This window comes from Triturus cristatus, chromosome 4_2 (genome assembly GCF_964204655.1).
Source record: "Triturus cristatus chromosome 4_2, aTriCri1.1, whole genome shotgun sequence".
Classification (NCBI taxonomy): domain Eukaryota; kingdom Metazoa; phylum Chordata; class Amphibia; order Caudata; family Salamandridae; genus Triturus; species Triturus cristatus.
Genome location: NC_140586.1, coordinates 622075246 through 622100434, shown reverse-complemented (window position 1 = coordinate 622100434; position 25189 = coordinate 622075246). Strand labels below are relative to the sequence as shown.

Below are 25189 nucleotides of genomic sequence, written 5' to 3'. Positions count from 1 at the left end.
ACACAATGTGCAATGGGCACACGTCTGGGCATACACATACTTGAACCCCTTAGGGCAAAAAACGGAAGCATACAAAACAATGATGGATGAAATGCTTGACCTAATTTCAGCCACTGGTAAATAGTCAGGGAGCATCCCAAACCATCGATATTTTGTACTCCATGCCACCTGAGTTTGGACCCAGCTATATGCAAACCATTCTTAATTCTTGACCCTGCTCCAATTTGCACAGGGCAGCCCAATCTGCCAAGCCAGGTCCTTTCTGAACCTGAAAACAAGCAACCCAGGACCAGGTTTGCTCTAGTTATGGCCTTATCAGCTGGGTAAAGCTTGGTTTCAGAGTAACAGTGTGCACAGGACCCACGGATGGGTATACTCATCCCACTTAGGGTGACAAACGGAAGTATACAAAATAGTAATGGATGAAATGTTAGACTTGATCTCAGCCACTGGTCATTATTTGAGGCTGCATCTCTCAGTTGAGGCTTCTTATACCAGTGAGCACTTCCTGGAAGATATAGAGACACCTTTAGCTTGGCACCTGTACCTGTTACTCCCCTATGGAACCCTGGCTCTCCACTCATTCACCGGCAAGTGGTCAAAAACTTTGAGGGCTGAGGGCTGGCAGTGCCCGGCCTGTGGCACCCCTGAAGGAACCACAGCCTACATGAGTGGTCCCTAAAAAGAGTAATTTCGAACATCAAGAGATTGGTTCCATTTGTCAATTGGACAGTTTTATTAAAAAATTTTACAAATACAAAAAACCTTTGCAGTTTTTTACTTACAATCCCAAACAGCGCACCGATGCAGTGCATGTGAAAATAAATTAATATAAAGTGTGTTGGTGCTATACAATCTATGTAAATAAAATAGTACATAAAATAGTAACTGATCCAGGATGCATAAATTGCTCTCATCCGAGGAAGTAGAGGTTCCCATTTCCTCCTTTAGGGACCACTGTTTTTCTTTATTACTTGATCACCCAGGTCCCAGGGTTACTGGGTTGCCCCTGTTTTTTACACATACAGCCTATATGAATAGCAGGCGCTGTTGGATACTCCTACTGTGCCGGAATTTGGGTATCACAGGGCACAAAGTAGCCCTAAGTATACTAAGAACAGATTCCAGCTAACTGCTTATTTTTGCACTTACCGGTTACCTATTGGCAATGTGTAGAGTGAGGCCAAAAATATGTGCCTCCCTTGAGAATTAAGCATGTGACAATCTGTGATGTTGAATGTATTCACCCTGTACCAACATCTCCAGCTTGAATATAGTTATCTTAAATCTGAACGGCACTGGTCACTTTACAATGTTATTTTGTTTTTTTAACATTTATTTCTCACAGAATTAAGGGCAAGTGTTGCATGCAAGGACGTGTTGAGTGATTTTATCTGCAACCAAAATGTTTTGGGTAATCCTGTTCTGTATGTTTTAACTGTTTCAGTATGTTTTTTTTTTAAACTATTTTTTGTATGATTCTTTTATGGCTGTCAAGCGGAAATACAGAACTTTGAAATGAAATGATTGGTAGCCAGTGTAGTTCTTTGAGCCCTAGTCTGATAGACTGTCATGCATCCATTTGTGGTATCAGGAGTACCGATGGTTGTAGTAACCTTCTATAGAGTGGCTATGTTAGAAAGATGCTTCAAACCTTTTCTTTCACCACATTGACAAACTCCAGACTTAATCCGAAGAGATCCAAAAGTTAAAATAACAGATAACTATTCGAACCATGCCTGGCTAATGTGAATGAAAGGATTTAACAGTTTTAAATTTGATGATCCAATATATGGATGTTAAATTAAAAGATGATGTAAAAGATTATTTGGACACCTTCAGACTTTGTGATGGAAGAATTGTCCTCAAGCCACATGCAGGAGTCCCTTGACCCTGGCATGCTATGCATAGGTTCAGCACCCAGTTCACTAGGTTACTAGCTGCACTCCAAAGCATGGAAATATTTGTGTTGTCCTTTTATGTGCACTTTGCACCTTACGTTCCACATCCCTATTTCTGTCAATGTTCAGCTTCATGTATACTGCCCTTCAGAACCAAGATTGGTTTGGAGGAATTGACCAAACATCACTAGTACATTTGGGTCACAGGACAACTTTAAAAGTTCTGCCCAACCCTAATTCTAAACCGCAACAGAGGCCAAGATTCTCAGGTAAATCTGTTTCACCACAAAAAGTAAGGCTCTCGTTTTACTGTGACAGAAGCTAATTTTCTTCCCCGACGAGTTACATCTTAGGATCAGCTGGTGATTCTGAAACCCTACATAATTAGATACTAATTTTATTGAAAAGATCACGATTTTATGTAATATTCCATTACAACAATCCTTGGCAATGGTAATAGGTCTGGCGTTGGTGGCCAGTCTTCTGGCAATACCTGTTTTGTTTTGTCCTTGTTTTTCCATAACTTTTTTGTTTGAGAACATGCCGGCCACTCGTCAATCTAAGAAAATTATTTGCTATGGGCAAAAACGTTTTTGGGTCTCAAAAAAACCCCCACACCTTACCATAATATTCCCTGGCACTGCAGGTAACTACTTTGTGTGTAGATGTGCTCCTTGTGAAAGGGTGGCATGCCGTAACTTATAGTGAAGTCAGCCAATGGCTGAATTGGGCAGATGCACTGCCCCTTAATGCATGCTGGATTGAGTGGAAGGAAAAACGCAATGCAACCAACCACAGACTAATGGAAAAAGTCTAGCTGAAACTCCTATCAGTAACTGTGTTATACACATAATGTTATTAAAATCTAAAGGTTTTGGCTCACAAAAACCTTAAAATGTCAGTCAGTCTGGTATTGGCTGCAAGACTTATGTCTTAGAGAAAGAAAGAAGGAAGGAATGAAGGGAAGAGAATGAAGGAAGGAAATAAAGAAAGAAGGAAGGAAAGAAAGGGAGGGAATGAAAAGGAAAGAGAAGAGAAGGAAATAAGGAAAGAAAAAGAAGGAAAGGCGAATAGAGAAGAAAAGATAGAGAACAAACGTTAAAGAAGGAATGAAAGAAGATAAGAAAAAGGAAGAAATAAAGAGAAGATGAAATGAACGCAGGAAAGAGAAGGACAGAAAGAAAGAGAATGAAAGAAACAAAGAGCAAGAAATAGAGAAAATGGAAAGAAGGCAAGAAAGAAAGAGAGAACAAGAGGTAGAAAGAGAAAGAAAAAAGAAGGAAAGAGAAAGAAAGTAGTAAAGAGAAAGACAGAAAGTAAAAATAGGATAACTAATCCAGAACAGTTTTAAATAGACACTATCTGATCTGGTATGCTGTGAAATTGCAGTCGTCAGAAGGGCAAAACATTCAAAAAGGAATTTACAACAGGATTTGCAGGAGATAAGATCTGATAAAGATGGAATGTGCATTAGAAGGATCCTGCTATCACATCAGGCTCTAAACACAAAGGCAACACTAAAGTAATTATAAAGTAAAAACAAAACACTTGCAATGATCGACACTGCTTGCATGCGGATGTGCTCCATGTGAGTCAACAAAAAGCAGCCACTTCAAGTGATGTTAACCAGTGGCTTTACTAGACTGCTCAAGCTATATGCTGTATTGGGCGGAAGCAAAATGTGAATGCCACACCATATGTAAGTAGATTTTACATATTTTTGGTAAAATCAAAACACTTTGGGTAACACCAGGACTAAAAAACACAGCATTCATGATTGACTGGTGATTTCGTAACGTATATATCATATTTAACTTAGGTGCCCAGCATTGCTACTTGTATTTCATGTGTGGTGTTTTGTTGCTTTATTGAACTGTCTGATTTCTTTTGTTTGTTTACTGTATTTATGGCTATATATTTAAGGTGTGAATAAAATGTTGCGCTTTTGAATTAGTAGACATCCTATCCTGCTTGTTACTTTAGTAACTTCTTTGCCCTGTGACTCGGCTGCTTAACCGACTAGACTCAAGAAGGCTTGAGAGGCCAACTTTCTAATGTAGACCAAGTAGTGAGAGTTCTGGTCTGTAGGGAAAATAAGAGTCTATCCCTTAATGTCCTAAGTGGTCCCTGAAACTTCACAGTTCAGGAAGAAAGCCTCAGTTGGTCCTTATGGTGTATTGTTCTTCAAGTCAAGTCAAGTCAAGTCAAATAAGCTTTAATTCGGTTTGTATAAATACAACCATATAAGCTGAACAAAGTAATATACAATAAAATCATGACACATAATTCAACAAAATCAAGGACAGATCATTATTCCTATACCAGCCCTAACTAGCACTGAGCGGTGAGACAAAAGTAAAAAATACATCCATATATATACATGTTTAGAAATAGATAAGACATTGTAATATTGGGTCATTAGAGCCAATTTTGTCATTAGTTATCACCATATAGGTGGAGGAGACACTTAACACGATAAAATGACATATACAGCTACCTAGCAGTAGTAAATTCTAATACCTAATCAGTTATGGACTATGTAAAACACAGTTACCTAACCATAGAACATTTGTTTCACTCCACAATAGGTGGCGACATCTTGTGCTGACATAATAAATTAGATATATATGCAAAATAGATTGCTATCATAAAGTGGCTTGTGCTCAGCAAAAAATGGGTTCAACTCGTAATAGTAAAATGATTTAGGCATATATATAAAAATATATTATCATCATAAAATGACTTATACATAACTTTAACATCAGAGCAAGGCACAGTTGACATTAATCAGATAATTATAGATTTCCTAGCAGCTCTGCATTTCAAAATGTATAGTGCTACATGGAAACAAATGTCCCAGCTCTGGAGAGAACAGAGTAAATTCATGGCATCTGCTGTTAAACGGATGTTATATTTTAAAAGGATCGATTCCAGATAAAATTTCCTCAGGAATGTGTAAAATTTACAAAATAACAGAAAATGGCAGCAACTTTGTTTGGAAATATTGTCACACGGGCATTCTGCACTAGAACCAGCCCCAATCACAGGGAATGATACGAGATGGTGTACGATGCCCAACCTTAGACGTACAAGAACAAATCGGTGCGATTTCCTGGTCACTTCCACCAAATATGACTGAAGACCTTTTTTAAGATTAAGCTGCCTATAAAACACAGAAGTCTTTTGGGTCTTAATCAGCTTGTTCCTTTCTTCAGTTTTATAAAGAAGGAATGTGTCTTTAATTTCCTTCTTAGAAGGTAATATGTCACAGACTGAATCTTTAGAGATCTTAATTCCGAATAAGATATTATACCACAAAATAATATAATTCAGCCACTGAATACGGAAATGGAAGTCCAACTTTAGACAGTCCTTAATTACAGACTGTGTGAACTCAGTTTCCTTTTTGTTCCATATTGAACGCCATAATAATAAAGGGCGTAAAGCAGCCAAATCTGATAGATAATTAAGGCCAGTTTCTTGATGAATTAAATCAGATGAGGCTGCAACTGGTACACATAGCAGACGTTTAAGGAAAGTATTTTCGTTTATTTGCAGTTGGGCCATAGGAGAATGGCCCCATAAACCAGCTCCATATAGGGCCGAGGAGACACATCTTGCGTTGTATATGGTTACCATATCTTTAATTCTGTGATCCCCTATTTTTGAGGCAAAACGGAAAATGCCATTGGAATTTCTAGTCATTTTGTGGCCAATATTTCCTTGCTCGTTAGACCATTTGCCATTAGCATCAAAACTGATGCCTAAATAGCAGAAGGTATCAACCGCTTGAATCTTCGAGCCTTCAAGAAAAAAGGACCGCGATGATTTGGATTTTTGCCCACATATCATGGTAAAAGTTTTTAGTTTATTAATCAGCAATTTCCTGTCATTAATAAAAACAGTAAAAACATCAATTAAACGTTGTAAACCCAGAGGGGTGCGTGAAATTAAAACGGCATCGTCAGCATATAACAATACGGACACAACAGTGTTATCTATTTTGGGGGCATCAGCGGGGGTATTATTTAAAACCTCGGCAATTTGATTTATAAAAAGAGAAAATAAAAGAGGAGCCAATACACACCCTTGTCTGATACCTCTTCGCACTGTAAAAAAAGGGGTTCGCTCACCCATGGGACCATAACGTACACTACATGAGAGTTTCTCATATATCCTAGCTAGGAAGAACACAATCTCCTTTGGGGCCCCTAGGTCAAGTAATACTGACCAAAGGAGGCAATGGTCCACTAGGTCGAACGCACTGCTCAAATCAGCGAAACATAAAAACAAATTTCCCCCTTTTACCACTGTATATTTATTGATAAGTAGTTCCAAATTAACACATTGTTCTATGGTCCCAATGCCCTTCCTAAAACCGTATTGAACTAGAGTCAATATGTTGGATTCTTCGGCCCATATTTCCAATCTTTTTAAAAGCACCCTACTTAGCACTTTTATTGAAGAATCAAGTAATGAAATAGGGCGATAATTGCATGCTTCAGAGCGCGAACCCTTTTTATAAAGTGGAACAATTAAAGATTCGGCCCAAGATAAAGGAAAATTTCCTATGGCAGCAGCATTAAAAATTCTTGCAAGGATTGGTGCCCAGAGATCCATTTCATCCTTATATAGATCAATCGGAACACCATCCGGGCCGGGAGCCTTTCCCCCTTTGCTATTTAACAGTCCTTCACGCACCTCCTCAACGCTAATTGTTAGTGGTAATGGGGGCCATGTAAAATTATTTGTTAAAAGAGGAGAAGTTAAAACGATCTTATCTGGATTAAAAAATTTTGAAAAGTGTTCAATCCATTCAGTGCAATTAACATGAGACATCAGCTCAGGAATATGGTCCTCCTTTAGGAAAGGGCTATTTACAATTTCCCAGAAGAGTTTAATATTATTCAATTCACTTGCCATGGTTAGTTTGTCCCAGGCGTCTAATCTCAGCGCCTTTTTTTGTGCTAGAACAGCTTGTTTGTAATCTTTGCGTAGTTTACAGACAAGAGATTGGTTGCGGGGTTTAGTCCTTAGTGCTAGTTTTAGATTAGATAAAATCTTGGAGCATTCGGAATCAAACCACTTCTTACCATCCTGTCTGGAACCTTTGGTATTCCTGGTTAAGATATTTCTTATCACATTATTAATATTAGCGAATTCCATACATAGTTTTCCAGGGGCAGCTTCCTCGCTGAGGCAATAATTAATGCTATCTCTGCATTTACCAATCACATCCCGTTGAATCTTTTGTGGGTCCAAGCCAACCCACTTTAATCTCCTACCATTCGGTCTAATAGGGAGGATATCACTGATTGTATGGGCCGTGCTAGTAATTCTATTTCCCCAAGCTAGCAAAACTATGGAAATACTGTTGTGATCACTAACCACCTGTTCAGATATCCAAAGGTTCATATAAGGGCAATTCTTAGAGAATAAGATGTGGTCTATGTTGCTGTTAGCTTCCCTACCAGTGAATGTGGGGCATTTAAGATGGCCCTCATTTATCGTACAATCCAGCAGCTCAAGGTCGAATTTGGCCATTAAAGTGTTGAGGGTTAAACCATATTCACAATGTGGGAAATGCAACATATCATCCTTAGACCCATCAATAGTCGAATAAGTTTTCAAATAACCACAAGAATTAGTAAATGTGGTGGGGCATGCTTGAATATTAAAATCACCAACCCACAAGACTACTGCCAGTTTATTAAATGTGTTTAGTAACCTGTCCAACTCCTTCTCCAATGGTTCTAGACAAACTCCTCTGTCTTTCTGAAAATTATTATTGTAAAAATGTATTAGCACCAGGTCTTTACCTTGCGGGAAAGATAATCGTAAAACTTGACTATGATTGTCAATAGGTAGGTAAGTTAAAACTTTGCAACCAATCAGTTTTGTGGAAATTAGCAACAATAGACCACCCTTCGCTCTACCCATTAAAGAGGGGGTCGCATTTACGCAGTATGAGGTATAACCCTCTACTGAGATAGGTTCTGTACTCCATGTTTCTTGTAAGCACATTATATCAGTGCCACAAGTGATAAAATCTTGCCAGAAGGGCATCCCTAATTTGTTTCTAAGACCTGCAATATTCCAAGTAGTCAATGTATACCCCTTTTGAGTTAATGTCCCATCATCATTAGTCAATTTTATAGGTACGCCCGTACACAAAATAGACTTAACAGAAGTACCAGCTATTGGGATAACAGGCTCGTTGGCACCATTAACCCCCGGTGACTTGTTTATCAGAGATGAATCCGTACACAATCCTTCACTTGTCTCCTTTTGTATAGAAGTCAAGTTTGGTGTCCCTATCCCCCCCCATCAATAGTCTCTACAGATTTTATGTGTCAATCGGTGTCCTCCATTGAGGTCAGACATTGAAACCTATTATATAATGGTAGTGGAGGTAACAACTGATGGGTTGCCGGGGCCATTGGCGGCCAATTGTTACTCACATAATGAGTAATAGGTTTCATGGCATGATTATTAACTAATGGATGTCTATAAAAATAAGCGAGTGGCAGCAAAGTTGTGTTAAATTCCCAATGAGAGGGGGGGGCTCTGAGTAGGACTTTATGTGCCCAAAATGGCGACCTAAAACTAATAATGATACAGTCCTCGTTAAAGTTCTTAGTTGTGGGGCCTATCCATCCTACTCTTTGAGTGAGTAAAATCTGTTCTGCATATATGATTGGGAAACCACAATTATTAGTTAACCAATGAAGAGTTTTGTTTTTCAAGGTCTCATTGGTCTCGAATTGCCCTTCCCGTAACCTGGGGACATTACAAAGGACCGCAACATACGCTCCACATTCTGGTGGTAGGTTCATTACAGATGGTACATTATCGCTTTTATAATCTACAAGGTGGAATGTGCTCTTAGGATGGTCTAGTATTTGGGACCCATGTTTCCCAGTGCCTTCCCTTGGAGTTATACCTTTTTCCGTCGAAGCTTTATCTTTACTTTCGCTAGTCCCTACGTCAGGAGGGCGACCGTTGCTATTACCTGAACTTTCAGGTAAAGTACTTGGGGCACTTAGTTGTTTATCTACCCCCCTTGATCTAACCTTGGCACCCTCAGATGCGTACGGGACAGGGACAGGGATAGGTGTAAGCGTGACCCTATTCTGATCAGAGTCAGGTATAGGGACAACTAATTGGGCTGGAATCGACTTAATTGAGCATAGAATTGACTGTACATGTTGATCAATAGAGCTAACCCTAGCTTCAAGGGCCCGAATATTCTCATTAATTGGCCCTAGAAAAGTTGATACAAGTGCGTCCAGTCTTTCCCAAAAGCCGTCAGTACTGGCCTCATTGTTGATTCCATGTGGCTGGGCATTAGTAGCATCTGACTGATCTTCACATAACTCTACTACAGGCAGATTTTGTACCGCTTTATGGTGGCGTCCATTTCCTTTACCCCTAGGTTTAGATACCTTCTGCTCTTTGTTATTTTGTTTTTGTTTGATTTTGGCCTTTTGTCCTCTTGTTTTGACTGGTGAGATAATAGCAGGAGATTGTGCAATAACGATAGGTGTTCCGATGGCACTGTTACCATCTACATCAGTAATATCATTGACAAAATGCTCTTCTTCACTCGAAACCTGCTTCTGGAGTACAGGAGTGATGGGCAGTCTGCTTGCTGGAGGTGTGTGATCCAAAGTCAAAGAATGATTGGGGTTAGTTAACTCCGAATTGATATTTGATCCTGTCAGTTCAGGTAAACCAGCATAAGAAATCATTAACATGGAGTCATAAGAATTACCCAAAGTTGTGGATGGATTGTCGGGTAAAATAGGCGGGGCTAATCCAATGGGAAGTGAGAGACGTCTTTCGGTAGACTCTATTGCTGAGGCAACTACCCCTATAGTCTTTTGCAGCATTCTATCAATTGCTGTTAAGCTTGGGAGAGGGTTGTTAGTTGATTTATTATGTCTGGTATTGGGTCGAGGTTGGATAGAATCATTTTTACCCATTGCAGTAAAGCGTGACAAACAGATATACTCTGGTAAGTAGCAACTCTTACCTCCACCACGGGTTCTACAGTGCGTTAAAAATAAAGGGGGTGGCCCAGCCCTGCCTCTGTCTGCCCCTGACGGCCACAGACGGCCCGCCCTCTGCCCGGGCTCAGCCCGGCGACGCCCGCGCGCATCCCACGACGCGGGGGAAGCCTCGGTTGAAGTAGCGCCTCCGGGCGCGCTTTCCGCCGGATATGGGCGGGTCTCCGGGTGGATGCTGGGGGCTGTAGTCCTCCTCAACAGCGGCCTCCGTTGGTCAAGAGGCGGCGAGGGAGACTGCCAGCGAGAGTGCAGGAGGCGGCAGGGATTCTTCCCCTGGGTTCAGGAGCCTGGTAGGACTGCTGCGTGGTGCTTTGAGCCCTTTAGTGCATGCTCGCGGTTCCTCTGCTTTCAGCGGTGCACGAACCAAGCAGCAGCGTGTATTGTTCTTATTGTGTGCCATTTATGTGTAGGTGACCCAAATATCGCATATCATTGGCTTTATCAATGCTTGGTTAACCTTGCAAGTATGTCAGATATGGGGGTCTTCCTTGTACTTCACCTGCTACCAAAAAGAGGGTCTTGGTTATAGTGAGAAACAGTGATGTTGCTTCAGGTGGAAGGTCTGGTACTAGAGCTGTAACTGCAGACTAAGACATAATTAATGGAATGGAATGTGGGGCACCGATAAGGAACAGAACTGCCTCCTGGTCTGTATTTAGCATAAGTTACAGGCATGTTAATTGAATCAGTGTCAGGTTGTTAAGGGCGTCTTGGGCAGAATGGTTTTTCCAATTGTGGTGCAAATGTGTGGGTTTAAAGGAGTACAAGGATAGGAAGCAGTGCATAAGTGATTGCTTCAATTAGATCTCTCCATGCACCTGATTATATCCTGCCAGGTGCACCCGACAAAGCTATACATCCTTTGATGCCAGTTCATAATTTAATACCCGAGCTTGTCACTGCTGTCCTCGTGTGATGAGCTGGAAGCAGGAAGAAGACCAGGACCACACCCTGTGTTTGCAGGGTGTTTGAATATGCAGCGAGGGGTATGAGGCATATACCCAGACATGCATTCCCCGGTGTCTTGGTAACCTTCTCTGACCTACATACATGTAACAACGAGCTGACCTTTCCCTCAGGTACAGATTGATGGGACTCTTTTTATAGGTGTAAGGATGGCAGAAGATGTGTAAAGTGTTGCCTGGAGAGACGTGCTTTGTAATAATAGATCTGTTGTGTATGGCTCTCATAGAGAGCGTCTATCATTTATTCCAGCTTTTGAAAGTCAAAACTCCTTTGTATGACACCACAACAGTTGATAAGACTGGCTATCAACTGTTGGGACATCATCACAGCCTTCCAGGCCAGGCTGACAGGGCTGTCTGAGGGCCTCTCAGCGCAGCGCTGTTTGTCTGCGTTGACTGGAAGCAGAAAGCACAGCTGCAGGAGGGGGAAGGAAGGCCGGGAACGTAGTGGGTTTTGGTTAAGGATAGCAGTGCAAATATTTATTCACATTTGTGTCAGGGAGGGGACGGCATGTTAAGTATAGCTTTCCCATTATCCTCGACCCCTGTGGAGTAGTTGAAGGCAGAGGCAGATGCTTTCGGGAGCCATACAGAACTTAACATTATAGAAGGGCAAAAAGTGAATTACGGGGATTCTTTTCACCTTGGTGTTCTGAGTGGCATCATAGACAATTCGAGCTTTGCTCTCATTGTCAATTTGACGTCACTTTGAACCTCTCGATGAAACAAATCCCCATAATTCACTATTACCCATCTATAATTCCATATGTGGACTCCCGGCATTGTTATGATATTCCACATTAATATCCACAATAATGTTAAAATAGGGCTGCTGTGTTCAGTTCTTTACCATATCATGCAGCTTGAGGGGTGGGTTAAGAGGCATGGGTGTGAATTAGGGGTGTGCACGGGCAGGGATGCCCTTCAGTCTCTGTGCCCTTGCTTCATTTGGGTTTCTGGGTCAGGAACGCAGTAACAGGAACAGGTGGTATCCAGCATCCATGGGCTCTGTTTGCTGTCTATAATTTCCTTTCTCTTAACCCATCAGCAGCAACTAGGAGAATGTTGCGGGTCAAAGGGTGTGTCAAAACATTTATCCAGTAATATTATGGCGGATAAAGTGTACATCATGTTATTTCTGGTATACCTGGCATTTTGCTGAATTGATAAGAACCGCCTTGGAATTCAATGCATTACTTCTCCCTACAGTCCAGATTCAACGCAATACTTTTCCTGCATGCAGCAGAACTGATGCATAACCTCCCCATGGACTGAGTCAATTTCTTCAGCCGTGGTCCCATGATGAATCAACCATGTCAGTCGTGCAGCAGGACCTGTGTCGGAGTCAATGCATGGGTCTCTGACTTCAGAGACACTGTGTGCTGAACTCAGACTGCAGCGGTTTCCTTGGTCGCAGGCAGGCGTTCGATCAATGTCTTTGGCTGCACTGCAGCGGTGCATGGAAATTTCCCCTTCACGGTGGTGTTGCATAGGAAAAACAGGTGCTGGAAGGGCGATGCATCAATTTTAATGGTTTCAAGCAGGTCTTTGCAGCAGGAACAACCTCCAGTGACCCAGAACTGGATTCAGTGCCACAAGGCAGGTCAGAACTCCTAGCAGTGGAGTTCAAGGATGCTGCAGGTGAAGTTGTGTCACTGAGACTTCTTAACAGGAGGCAAACTCTACTTCAAGCCCTTGGAGAATCTTCTCAAGCAGGATACAGCAAAGTAAAAGTCCAGTCATTTTCACTGCCCACAGACAGAAACAGCAACTGCAGGCCAACGCAGCAATGCAACACACAGCAAAGGGGCAGTACTCCTCCTGACTGCTCCTCTTCTTGGCAGGGTTCTCTTGATCCAGAAGTGTTTTAAGCATCTGGGGTTTTAAGTCCACTACTTATACCCCTTTTGGTCTTTGAAGTAGGCATTCTTCATCAAAGGATTGTCTTTGTAGTGCGCAAGTTATTGTCTTGCCTGGTCTTGGCTCCAGACACGCTCTGGGGGGTATGGGGAGACAGCTTTGTGAGAGGCCAGACACTGCCCTATTCAGGTGCAGGTGACAGCTCCTACCACCACTCTCACCCAGGAAGGCCCATGAGCCTGGTGATGGACCATCAGGATATGTAAGGGACACCTCAACTCCTTTTGTGTGACTGTCTAGAGTAGATGCTCAAGCAGGCCCCTGTCAGTCTAAACTAGACGTTGAATCCACAGGCAGGCAAAGGCACAGGCTGGTTAAACAAGAAAATGCCGACTTCCTAAAAGTGGCATTTTTAAACACACAATTTAAAAACTGTCTTTACTAAAAGATGTGTTTTTGAAATTCTGAGCTCAGAGAGCCCAAACTCCAAATCTCTAGCTGTTCTCAAATGAAAGTTACACTTGTAAAATGTTACAAGACAGCTCCAATGAAAGCCAATTGGTGAGCTAGTCCTTGCAATTGTGAAAACCTAAATTGGCAGTATTTCACTATCAGCACATGTAAAATACACCAGTACATGTCCTACCTTTCATTTACACTGCACCCTGCCCATAGGGGTACCCTGGGCTTAACTTAGGTGGGCCTTGCACGTAGTAAAAAGGAAGGTAAAGGCTTGGCACAACCAGTGCTGCAGGCCCTTTAGTAGCATTTGATTTACAGGTCCTGGGCACACACAGTGCATTTTACTAGGGACTTATCAGTAAATCAAATATGCAAGGCACGGAGAACAAATCAGACTTACTATTTACACAGGGAGCACTTGCACTTTAGCACTGAACAGCAGTGGTAAAGTGCCCAGAGAGCATAAATCAACAAAAAGGAAGCCCAACACACAGTCACAAATACAGGAGGTAGAAGCAAAAAGTCAGGGAACCCAACACCAATGATGCCAGGTCTAACCAAGGAGCACTAAAATGTCATTAAGAGACGGAACTATTGGAAATTAATTATTCCACTAATGCTGTATGTTGTGCACGGAAGAGATTATACAAAGCTGATGGGTAAGAAATGCCACTACTTCATCTATGTACAATAACAGGCTAACATTGTAATATTTGCTGAATTTAAATGTCAGTTCTGGAAATGTGATGGTATCAATGAATGCTACAATCTGTAGCCTCCCTGCTGCAGATTGTGATTCAGACAGATTAAAAAAGGCACTTGTATGGAGTAGTAGGGAATTCTGAACAGGTGTGAAATTCCAAGACCTGTAGTGAATACAAAAGGTCCACAACACCCCCCTCCTCAAAAATAGATCACAGGAAAATCCTGAGAAATAAATCAGGGAAAATGTGCAGGACAATCCAGCATATGCACAATTTGGTAGGGCAAAAACTGGTTTTGCATACATTTCTAAAGGTTTCCCCTGTCTACTTATCCAAGGCATTTAACGCAGTAAGTAAATACCTCACCCCTGTCGTAATAGTTACCAAGTGTGGTAAATATCTCACCCTTAATACATGCACTCCTAATCAGGGACAAAGTGTTTTCTATGAACAGTTGTGTCTTACTCCTAACGTGGATGTTATTACAAATTTCCTGCTGTAATGGTGTTACGCTTACTTACGTAATCCTTGACCTCCTTCCTTCTTACCCCCCCCCCCATCCCCCCCGGCTTTATATATATCATAGGAGATACACATACTGTTAATTTTCGTGGTGTTGCTTTACATTATACTTAGTTTTCACTGGTTGTATGGCTATTTTCGTGCTCTTGAGCACATTTGTGCTCACTGTTTATATTGCGGACGCATCTCTCTGCTGTGTCCTTGCTCATCTCTTCCACTTCTTTGACTCTGCCATACCAATTTGTTCTGTGTAATCAACTGTATTCTCATGTGCATTTTGTATTACATGGTTTTACCTGTGTTGCATGTATTTCTGAATGTATGCCTCTTTTTTATTTCTAACTAATAAAAACTACTTGAACAATAAAAATCGATATCAACTAATGTGCTTCAACTAAAAAGTGTTTTGACCAGCAATGATTTACCAGTTGTTTATTTTAAATTCATCACTTTCTAAACATATATTGGAATTAATTTCTTATTAATATGTTATTTTTGCAGGTTGAAGAATTTACCTTTTAGTTTCGCCAAATTAAAAGATCTTGCAGCACTGTGGCTTTCTGACAATCAGGTAATATGCTTTAATGTGTTTTATCAGGGGTGTGAAAAATAAACGCAATAATCTGCATGTTTTGTGCCTTTTAAATGCAGTTCCAATCTGCATTCAATTAGTATGCACACATAGTACTTACTAACATTATTACCAGACTTCAGTTAATTGCAATCAGACACAAATAATTGAATGTTTTTTCCAGAATATATGTTTAGCATTTTTATATCCAGGAATAAATTTGCATGTGCTTCCAAACTTACTAAATTAGGTTTTTCTCATTGAAATAGTTTTCCAACCCTATTGTTTGATCGCAACAGCAACTGCAAATTTGAAAAATCCATGATGTTTTCCAAGGACCACATGGGCATGTAATCCTTTTCTTTTAGAATATTAACTACTTAAATGAAATTATACTGGGTGATATAAATAAAGTGGCCTTAAAGCCCATTTATTACTGCACTTTCTTCTCTGTTGCAAAGAAATATGGCATCATGGTCCAACTCCATTCCATCTGTGCTGCGCCCTACAGTACTTGGCCCCTCATTACAAGCTGGGCAGTAGTCGGGTCAGAAATATCACACTCGTTAAATACCGATTTTACAGGGTGCGGTATTTGCAGGTATGGGATTCTGTGCAGTTTATGCTTTCCGTCTTTAGATATCCATGTAAATTAGAGTTTGAACTCCAATTTCTACAGTTTTTCCTCACTCTGAGCCCTTTTCCATATCCACATTTCATCTGTTTTTACCTGGGATAAACGGATAAATATCATGGTTGTGGGTTTTCCCGTTGAACTCATCATCCCGCTTTGGCCGCAAGATCCCATTTATAGCCGAAACTGGGTTTCCCTATTCCTTGCACTCAGGCAGGTAGAAGGGTCTGCTCTGGGCTGCATTTCTGACTCAATGGCATCTTTTCCCTTCTGGGGTCACCACAGCCCTATCATACTCCCTGCTCCAGCTTTGAATAGTGAGTGAATGCTATGCTGGCCTACCTGTCACAACATTGCAAAAGGTATAAGGGTGATACCGAATGGATTGGGATAGGGTGACAGCAACATGGACGGAGAATGACAATATCATATGGCGCAGGGCGTAATGAGAAAGGAAAACGGGGTAGCTAACAAGAAAATTAGTTTTGGGAGCTGGGAGTGATGGGGCAAGCAATCAGTGGTAGTGGAGGTGATGGAAAGGGCAATGATGATGAAGAGCATAGTGAGGATCGTGGGTGGCAGGGAAGGCACTCCTACAATTGTAGCTGTGTTGTCCTGTTAGCTGCTGTGTCACCTCAGCAGAACTTACCTCTAGCTCTTTATATAGGCCAGAGTGGGCTGCTGAGTGAGCATCTGGGGCATTTATTCTCCACACATCACACATTCCCGCTTTTTCCCACCAGGTGAAGTTCAAGTACCTCTGTCTTTAAAATAACAGCATACCTAAATACAGCACCCAGGCACAGTTTCATGTCAGAGTATCCAGCTGTTAAATTAGGTCACGAAGCATGCAGGAGGCAAACACAGTCGAGGAGTGTAGGCAGTGAGCACATGAGGAGATGAAGTGAATCAGTTAGCAATGCAAGGAATCCATGTGCCGTAGTACATTGATAACTGTGCTGTGCATGCAGACTGTGATGTATGTAGTGCCCGCAGCTGAAAGATAATACTGTAATAAAGCAATATCTCGGGCTACCGCAGTACTGAAGCTGGGAGTATGATCTTTTTGCTGGACAGGCTCAGTTTGCAGAGCTAAGATGTACCCTCAAAGGACAGTCTCATGAAAAGGAGTCGACAGATAAAGTTTGCATTGAGAGTGGTGAATTTAAATTCCATACACAGCTAAATTTTGCATAATAGATACTTTTGACAAAGTACCAATATTCTCATTGCATCATTCAAATATCTTATGTGCGCATACATCTTTATTTTGTGAACAAAAAACAGTATCAATCAATCAGGATTTATAAAGAATGGCTTATCACCCAATAGGGTCCAGGAGGCTTCTTCAAACAGTCAGGTCTTGAGGGCCATTCAGAATTGCAGAAGTGCGGTGATGGTCCGGAGTTGCATGGGGAGGCTGCCTCAGTCTTCGCTGCGATGTGGGAGAAGGAGTGTCCTCTAATAATCCAACATCCTGGTTTCATGACAGCAAAGTTGAAAAATGATAAAAAGTTTAAAAAAAGGAATGTGCAAGACAGATAATTAAACAACACTGTCTCGTTATAAGAAGCTATGGTATCAAAATTTCTTAAGCAAAAAGAGTCATAATAAGCAACAAAATGAAGTTATGCCAGCATAATAAATATATCAAGGACCACCCAGTGGTTATCACTTACAAGCAACACATGGTGTTACATCTGCAGCCTAACAAAAAGACTTATTAATACCCAATACCAAAATCTATTTGGAACACAAATGGAAAGATGCTACCTCCCACAAATTGTCGAGGCATTGATTGACAGCCCATCCAAGCAAATAGAAACCATGAAAAACATATGAATGCCAGTGGCTGGATGGACCTGACCAAATCCCACAGTGTCTTTGTACTTCATATTCTACTTTTTGGAAGAATTGATTACATGAAAGCCTTCAAACAGGTGAGGTTCTCGGTAGCCAGGCCTGGAAAGAATTGTTTTTGTCAAGTTGATCATGGCCATGGCTGGAAAGCATTGTAAAATTATATTTTGTTAGTGAGCGCAATATTAAACATAGACAATTTTCTCAAAACTACAAAAGGCTGCATTTTGCTGCTAGTAGCCTATTCTGAATATCTATTCCTCCCAATGTTTTCACAGTTTGTACTATAAGCAGAAGCAACTTTATTTTTCTGCTGAAAGTTGAAGGTGGCAATGTGAGTATTGTGAAGCTTGCAGCACCTTTCACTAATGCCTACTATATGGAGCAAATATCTAAAAACTGGACTTCCTTTATTTTGCCAATGTTGGGAAGTCTGGCGCTTTTTTCAAATGCATTCTCTAAACACTGTTCGGCTTTTACCTTTTAACACAATCCCTGTATGCTGTTTTTGTTTCGACACATGCAGCTAGACACCTACTCCTGAGTCTTGCATTGTTCTCTACTATGTCGCTCCATCATTTACACTCCGTTCCCCCACCTTCGGACTGCGCTCAGACTGGGCATTATGTTAGCCTATGTTTTCATATCTCTCTTCTACTCATCTGTGAATACAAATATTGTTCTCCATGACACATGTCATGCTATGAATAATAGATCAGGCTGTACTATATTGTTATTATTATTTGCCTGTTTTGCTTGTCCTATAAAATGCTCTGTCACCTGAAATGGTCCTGTATGCCCTCTATAAAACTCTAAATAAATGAATCAATTGGTCTGTTTTCGTTTCCTATACCTTCCAGTGGCAGTTTTAGAGCATGATGTCCCCATACAACGGCTTTCAAATAAATATTGCATGAGAAAAAGCCAAAAAGCACTGAAACTTTGTAAGCCATGCATCTCAGTCAATGTTCAAAGTATGGGGACTAAATTATTTGTGTAGCATGGGCTCCAGGGAGAAATATCAGCACTTTTATAGCCTAGTCCTTACTATCACGAAATAAAGTGATGGGTGGAGGGCTTGTTTAATCTCAAACACTGGTAATTACTCTGAGAAACATTCCAGCCCTGCCTCAACTGACATCAAGTAGCCCCTCTGAAAGTGAGCAAATGCAACCCCAGTCTGGTTGGGCCCTATTGAAACAGGATCAAGGCCTTATTTGTCCTCATCAGTGAAGTGCAGCTTGAATCCCACAGCAGAGCAAGCACTGGATACATCTATGGACATGCCCATCGCACTTCGATGTTCTCACTGAGCAACAGGAAGTTGATGAGTTGAGTGCGTGAATTAATTTGGTAATTTCTCTGGGACAAATTCCCATCCAACATTGTTTTGCTCTCTGTGTCATTATGATCACGGGCCAACCTTAGGCAAGTCCAGTTCTGGATTACCAAACAGGCAAAATAGCACCGGTATATGGGCCTTTTAGGTCCCCTGTGACAACGGATCAAAATATTATTGATTTGCTCTTGAAAGAAAATTACAATCAAGCTTTCTTTAATATTGTTTCCAAAAGATAGAAAAAATTGAATCAACTCAAAGAAACAAAAACTTTACATTAAAGACTATATAGAGAAAAGACTGTATTAATGTAATATATCCAGTAGCAACTTAAAGTGCATATACCAGAGACATCAGATTCACATACCAGTCTCTTAAAAGCTCATCTTCTGCTAGCTGTCAGTTTGTAAATTAATCTGATGCATTGAGTATTAGGAGATAATTTGCGAGGGGGCCCCAAAATTTTGACTGCCTAGAGGACTCCACAAGGTTTAATCCGGCAATGGGCAAGTCAACGAGAAACTATTCAAACAGGAACAAAGTCCTATTGGAACTGCTCGACTGCGTCTGCTCTGAATGGGAACAAAAGCAACCCAAGTCTAGTTTGGCCCTCTTAGAGAGAGACCAAGGCAGCTTTGCATTTGGTTTACCACTTTAACACAGTGAGTTACAAACATTGAATTGAACATGGCCAACAGCAATTATCAGTGGCTGAGATGTTTTAACCATTTTACCCATCATTTTATGTTTATACATCGAAATGTATAATAAATGGTACATACGAAAATGTCCAAATGGATGGGGTATAGAGGCAAGATCTTATCACATATGTGCAGCCAGCTATTCAAGACCTTCCATTTGGAAGGTCTTGACAAGGCAGCCTGGGCTGGTAGAGGACAAAGTGGAAGTCATCATTGGCCCTAGCTAGGGCAGAGCAACTATCGCTAGATGTTCATGAGAGATGTGCTCTTGAGCAGGGAAACCACCCAATGGACCCCACACTTAGGGAGAAAACTCCTTGCGCAACATCAGGCCATTGATTTCATTCTTTTTAAGCAACATAACCCCACTTTGATGGGCAGAGTCTGGAAAGCTCAATTCACAAAGTTTGCAGCATTTACTGCAACATCTCTACCAGCAGCTTCAGTGTAGGCTAAATAGGATGGGCAGTTCTCCGCCAATGGAACAGCTGCTATAGGCTCCACTGATCTGGCAGGCTAGTGAGTGGGTCAATGCAAAACTGAGTAAGCTGGTGGTTGACTGAGTTGGTGCATGGATAGATAAACGGGTGAATTGATGGATAAATTAGTTTTGGAGTGAGTGACAAAATGCATATATATATGTCTGGAGGAATGCGTGAGTATGGACGAATGACTGAGTGCAAGGACGGATGACTGGGTGACAGTGCATGGATAAGCTGGTGGCTGAGTGGATTGACGGATTAAACAGTGAAGAAGTGGATTCATCAGATAAATGTGTCAGCAAGTGAGTCTATCAGTGATTGCATAGTTGGGTGTGTGGATAGATGGATGCATGAATGGTTAGATGATTGGAGAAGTGCAGGGATAGGTGAATGAGAGTGGATGAATTGATGGATGAACTGTATTAATAACGGAGTGCACAGATTGAAGTTGAGTAGATGGGTAAGTGCATGGAAGGTTTAATGGGAGTGTGGATTAATCAGTAGATGAGTGGGTCTATGGACCAAATAATGGGTGGTTGACAGTGTTTTTGAAAGTACCAAATGGGCACTACATAAATAAGGATGGAGGGGTATAGCTCTGTGTGCCATCTCTTGTTTACCATCCTTGAAGCACCATAACGACAAGGCTGCCAAAGACAGTGATAGAGACTACAAGAGACGTTGGAGCTTGGTAGAGAAGAGTCATGGGTAAAGTGCTAGGGCAGACCTGCCAGACTAAAACATAAAGCTATCATTAGCCCTGTAGACTTCCAGATAGTGCATCATGACCAGACTAAATGTCTCCCACCCTGCTGCAACCATAGGCACAGGGCCTGCCCCTAAACATTTTTCTACGCTCTGCATATTGTCCCTGTCATAACCTCATGTTTTCACCCAAGTACTGGCCCTTCATCCTTCATCTATTACCCAGGATGCATCATCTGCATTCTTACTAGGACTCCCAGTACCCAAATTGGTATCCATGCCTTGAACCTTCTGTCTACACCTGCCACCCTCGTCTAGATGTGTCCTCTTCATGCTGCACTGGCCCCAGCACCCTTCTTCCATTTTACGCTTCTTGCAAACTTTTCCTAACCACTGCACTCACCCCTTGTGACCTACTTCCCTTGCATGAGCCCTATCTTCTCATTTGCATCGAGCATCTGCACCATCCACCCAACAGAACACGGGCCTTTACACACTACTTCCACTCCATCACACTGGATCCATCCTGGATCCATCAAGGTGCTGATTCTTTCTATACTGCTTCCACAACATTCTATATCATCTCTAATAATCTTCCCCTTTCAAACATTTCCAACACTCCCCACCTTTTTTTGCATGCATCCTCTGCACCTTCCTACCAGCTAGGCCCTTCCTCCACCAGTGCACCCATCCTATTTACTCAGCAACAAATTTTGAAAATGTTCTCGGTAAACTACTCCCATTGCTGCATCAATCATCTGCCACCTGATCCACCCTTGTACCTATCTTTGGTGACATGTCACCACCCATGCACCAGTCACCACCCTTGTACTTTTCCTTAGTCTGCTCTGCACCTTTCTTCTGTTCTCACAACCAGCCATAGCTGTGAAAAGGCCACATGTAAGGAAAGGGACTTCCAGCCAGCCTTGGATTTTTAGACATCAGAAGTATGCATACTGGGGCTCGTAGTTTCACTTTTCACATAACTTATTTGTTCCTACAACTCTCATCTTGCCTAGAAGTCCTGGCTAGAAAGCAAGAAACGCTTGAAGTCACCCTGCCATGGTTTCAAGTAATATTAATGCCCTGCACCTGTCCATTGTAAGCTTCTCCCATTCCAACATCTACACATGGAACCATGACCACGTCTGCAACTTTTCACTTCAATATCTATCCTCTCCTTCCCGGCCATATGCTCATACCATGTTTCCACACCTGTAGCCGTCTCAGTACTTTATTGCAACACACATGCACAATGGCCCTTCAGCACATAGTAGGCCACTTATTAGCAAGGTGCCACTATGGATCAGCACAATAATAAAACCAATGGTAGTATAACATTTCCCATGCACCCAATATGAGGCTTCTGTGGGGACATGAATGGTGATTGAGGGCTTCTGATTTAAATCCCCTTTTTGATTAGTGACACCATCCCAATGTGCTCTAAAACAAACTATTTGCTTATGATGCGGAAAAATATTTTGGTAGAGAACAACGCTAGGGCCCCACAGTTAGTTTTTCACCAGGGTCACCAAACCTCCTGCCAAGTCTACTGTGTGAACTGATGTGAGACCAGTAGGAATTGAAACTGTTATCACATTTATCACCTATCTTGTCCCATCCACAACTGAACAACAGGGTATCTATGAAACACCCACTGTAATAAAAGGCAGAGTATTAAACTCCTACAAGAAGATAAATAGGAGTCAAAGACAGTAAAATAGGCACTGGGCATGGTCAAAGCCATTTCTATTAAATCCGAGATATGTAATATTCAGTTTTTAGACATTTTCCAAATTGCACAAATGTGGTCAGTGTTTAAACAGAAGACCTTCCAAAACCCTTTGTTCAAGTCTGTTCAAAGTTTCTTGAATAGCTAATTGAAACCAACACAATGAAAAAGGGAAATAGGGTAAACTGTACAATTATAATTGAATGCCTATTTTATATATTAGAACATTGGAATGTGAAGAACTCCATTGAATACAATGGAGTGCTCCATGCTTCTATGGGCCGGTAAAGGCCCGCAGAGCAAGATTCCAATATTGCTTTTCTTCACAGCTATTGTGGTGAACAAAGGCCTCTCGGAGCTCAAAGGGATTTAAACCCCCTAGGGCTCCGAGATGCCTTTGTTTTATTTGTTAGAACATTCTGCCCTGTAGTGGCAGAATGTTCTAATAGACTTATAGCCCTTTGTAGCTGGGCTATACCGGCTATTAAAGTCCCACTCGCTTGTTAAACGCTGGAGCGGGCCTTTAATAGCCGGTATAGCCTGCTACGGCAGGCTATGAGGCTATTAACTAATTCAAAATCTTTCAATTAAAGACTTGTTAGTAACTCGTCAGAAGCTAAAATGCATCATTAGTCAAAGGTATTCCGCAGAAAATACTAAAAAAGCAATTATCATTAACCTGATTGTGTTCCACTTCCATCCTGGAATTCAATATTGCATCAGTAAATGTCACAGAACCACGCGCTAGTTGAGGATCTCGCCCATCAAACAAAGCACAGTTTTGTATGATCAATCTAATAGAGGTAGATTATTCACCTTGTAGCTTGGGCAGCAAACAAGCGCATGCGTAAGCGACTCTCTAGTGTTGCTACTGAATCTACATTTATCATTGGGACTTGGCAACATCACGTTTGCCAGTGTTCTCCAATTCAGAAACCACAAGACATGAATCCTAAAAACTTTAGAAAAATTAGTATGCAAGTCTAACAGACACCTCTGTGGTTTATAGCAGGCCTAAGTGGTGATCACTAGATCAGCTTATTTTCTTTGAGCAAAGCAAATTGGGTCTTGTCTGTGTTATTTGTCTTTCAGATGTTTTTTCACTACCCTTTTAAATGCACAACGTGTCAATCACTTTTCACATACCTCCTGCCCATCCAATGATCTTGGTGCTTGAAATAGTATGTAAACCACAGTAATGAGGGTGAATCCCTTATGCTAAGCAACTCCAACCAAAGCAGAGATTTTAAAATGCCTCTCTCTGAGTTTCTAATTTGGTTCTAGGTGCAGACAAAACAAGTTTCCATTCCCAGTATTTGTTTGACGATAATAACATCTTAGTTGCCCTTGTGAGGTAGAGGTAGGTAACCTGAATAAGATTTTGAACAAGCTCCACTGTTCAGTGTCCAACGACCTTTATAGCTTCCATGGCTTGGCTCTACCCTATATTCCAATGTGGGCAGAAATATGGATCTTTCGTTCATCCAGGATTGATTTCACTGATAGACTACAGATGTGAGTAATTAGCTTGTACAATGCATGTTTTAGAGAAGTCCTTTCAGCTTTAGCAATGATAGTTTATGTTGTTGGCTACCCTTTAGGTTGAACCAGACCCCAAGGTATCTGTAAGCGGGCAATTTGGCAATTGCATCACCATTCATTAACCACGGCCCTGGTTTCTTGACCATTATGTCAAATATTAAAATAATTGGCTGCGTTGTCTTTACTGTTGTTCTGGCAGTGCATATGAAGGGCACTTAACTGATGATGCAGGCTGATACTCGTTCTGTCTAAAGCGGCTGAGTGTCATCTGTGCACTGAAAAATTGGTGCCAAGGTTTTCCCCAGTTTTGAAGGCATGACCTGTGATTGGCCAAAGCAGCCCCTATCTCTACTTCATAGAGGCTGACCACCAGTGTGGGTCAACACACAGCCTTGTTTCAATCTCCTACTAGAATAAATCTTAGGGGTATGGCCAAGAGGCTTCTAAACTTTATTTAAACCCAGGTTCTACTATATAGTTGTTGGATAACTCTTAACAGCAAATGTTGAATAACCTAGATATTCAATTTAGTCACCAATCCATTAAATCCAGTTATAAAGTCGATGACGCAAGAATATCATACTTTTCCTACATTAACATTTTTGTGGATAACCACAAACAATGCTAGAAAGTTGTCTGATGTCCTTATGTGGGTGTGGATGCCTGTTTGAAAGAATGGAAAAATATTTTGATGCACTACTCAAGTTTACTGTTCATTTTAGAAGATGTTTTTGTAATATTTGGCTTCAACGTAAAGTAGTGCAATTAGTCAGTAGTTCAATGGTCTGCAGATGGGCCTTTCTTACATACTGGGTGCAGTACTGAGCCTCTCTATGTATCCAGTGATCCTTTCTTGATTTTTGACCACTTCCCCAATGCATCTTCATGCTCTTAGGGATTTTCATGGCGCTCCCTGAACAAGAATCGTAGAGCTAGACTCTCTTTCGAATATAAATGGTCTCAACATCAAGATTGGGTGTTTTGAGTCCTCACTCCTGATGTTTTTCTGCAGTAACCAAGACCACAGTCCACAGCCAAGACCAAAGACCACAGTCCTTATCCAAAGAATCTCATAACAGTCGTTAACGGCTAAATCAGAATTCCGAGATGTGGTGTAATTCTGCACCCTCTCAGATTTCC

General features: G+C 41.4%; 1 protein-coding gene across 1 annotated transcript in view; it reads left to right on the top strand.

Annotated features, from left to right (window-relative positions):
• LRRC7 (leucine rich repeat containing 7) overlaps positions 1-25189 on the top strand; it is a 1991887-nt gene that overhangs the window by 1471120 nt on the left and 495578 nt on the right. Inside the window, exon 15 of the mRNA XM_085602293.1 lies at positions 14985-15054. Coding sequence (XP_085458419.1) covers positions 14985-15054 — 70 coding nt within the window. The remainder of the gene's footprint in view (positions 1-14984; positions 15055-25189) is intronic.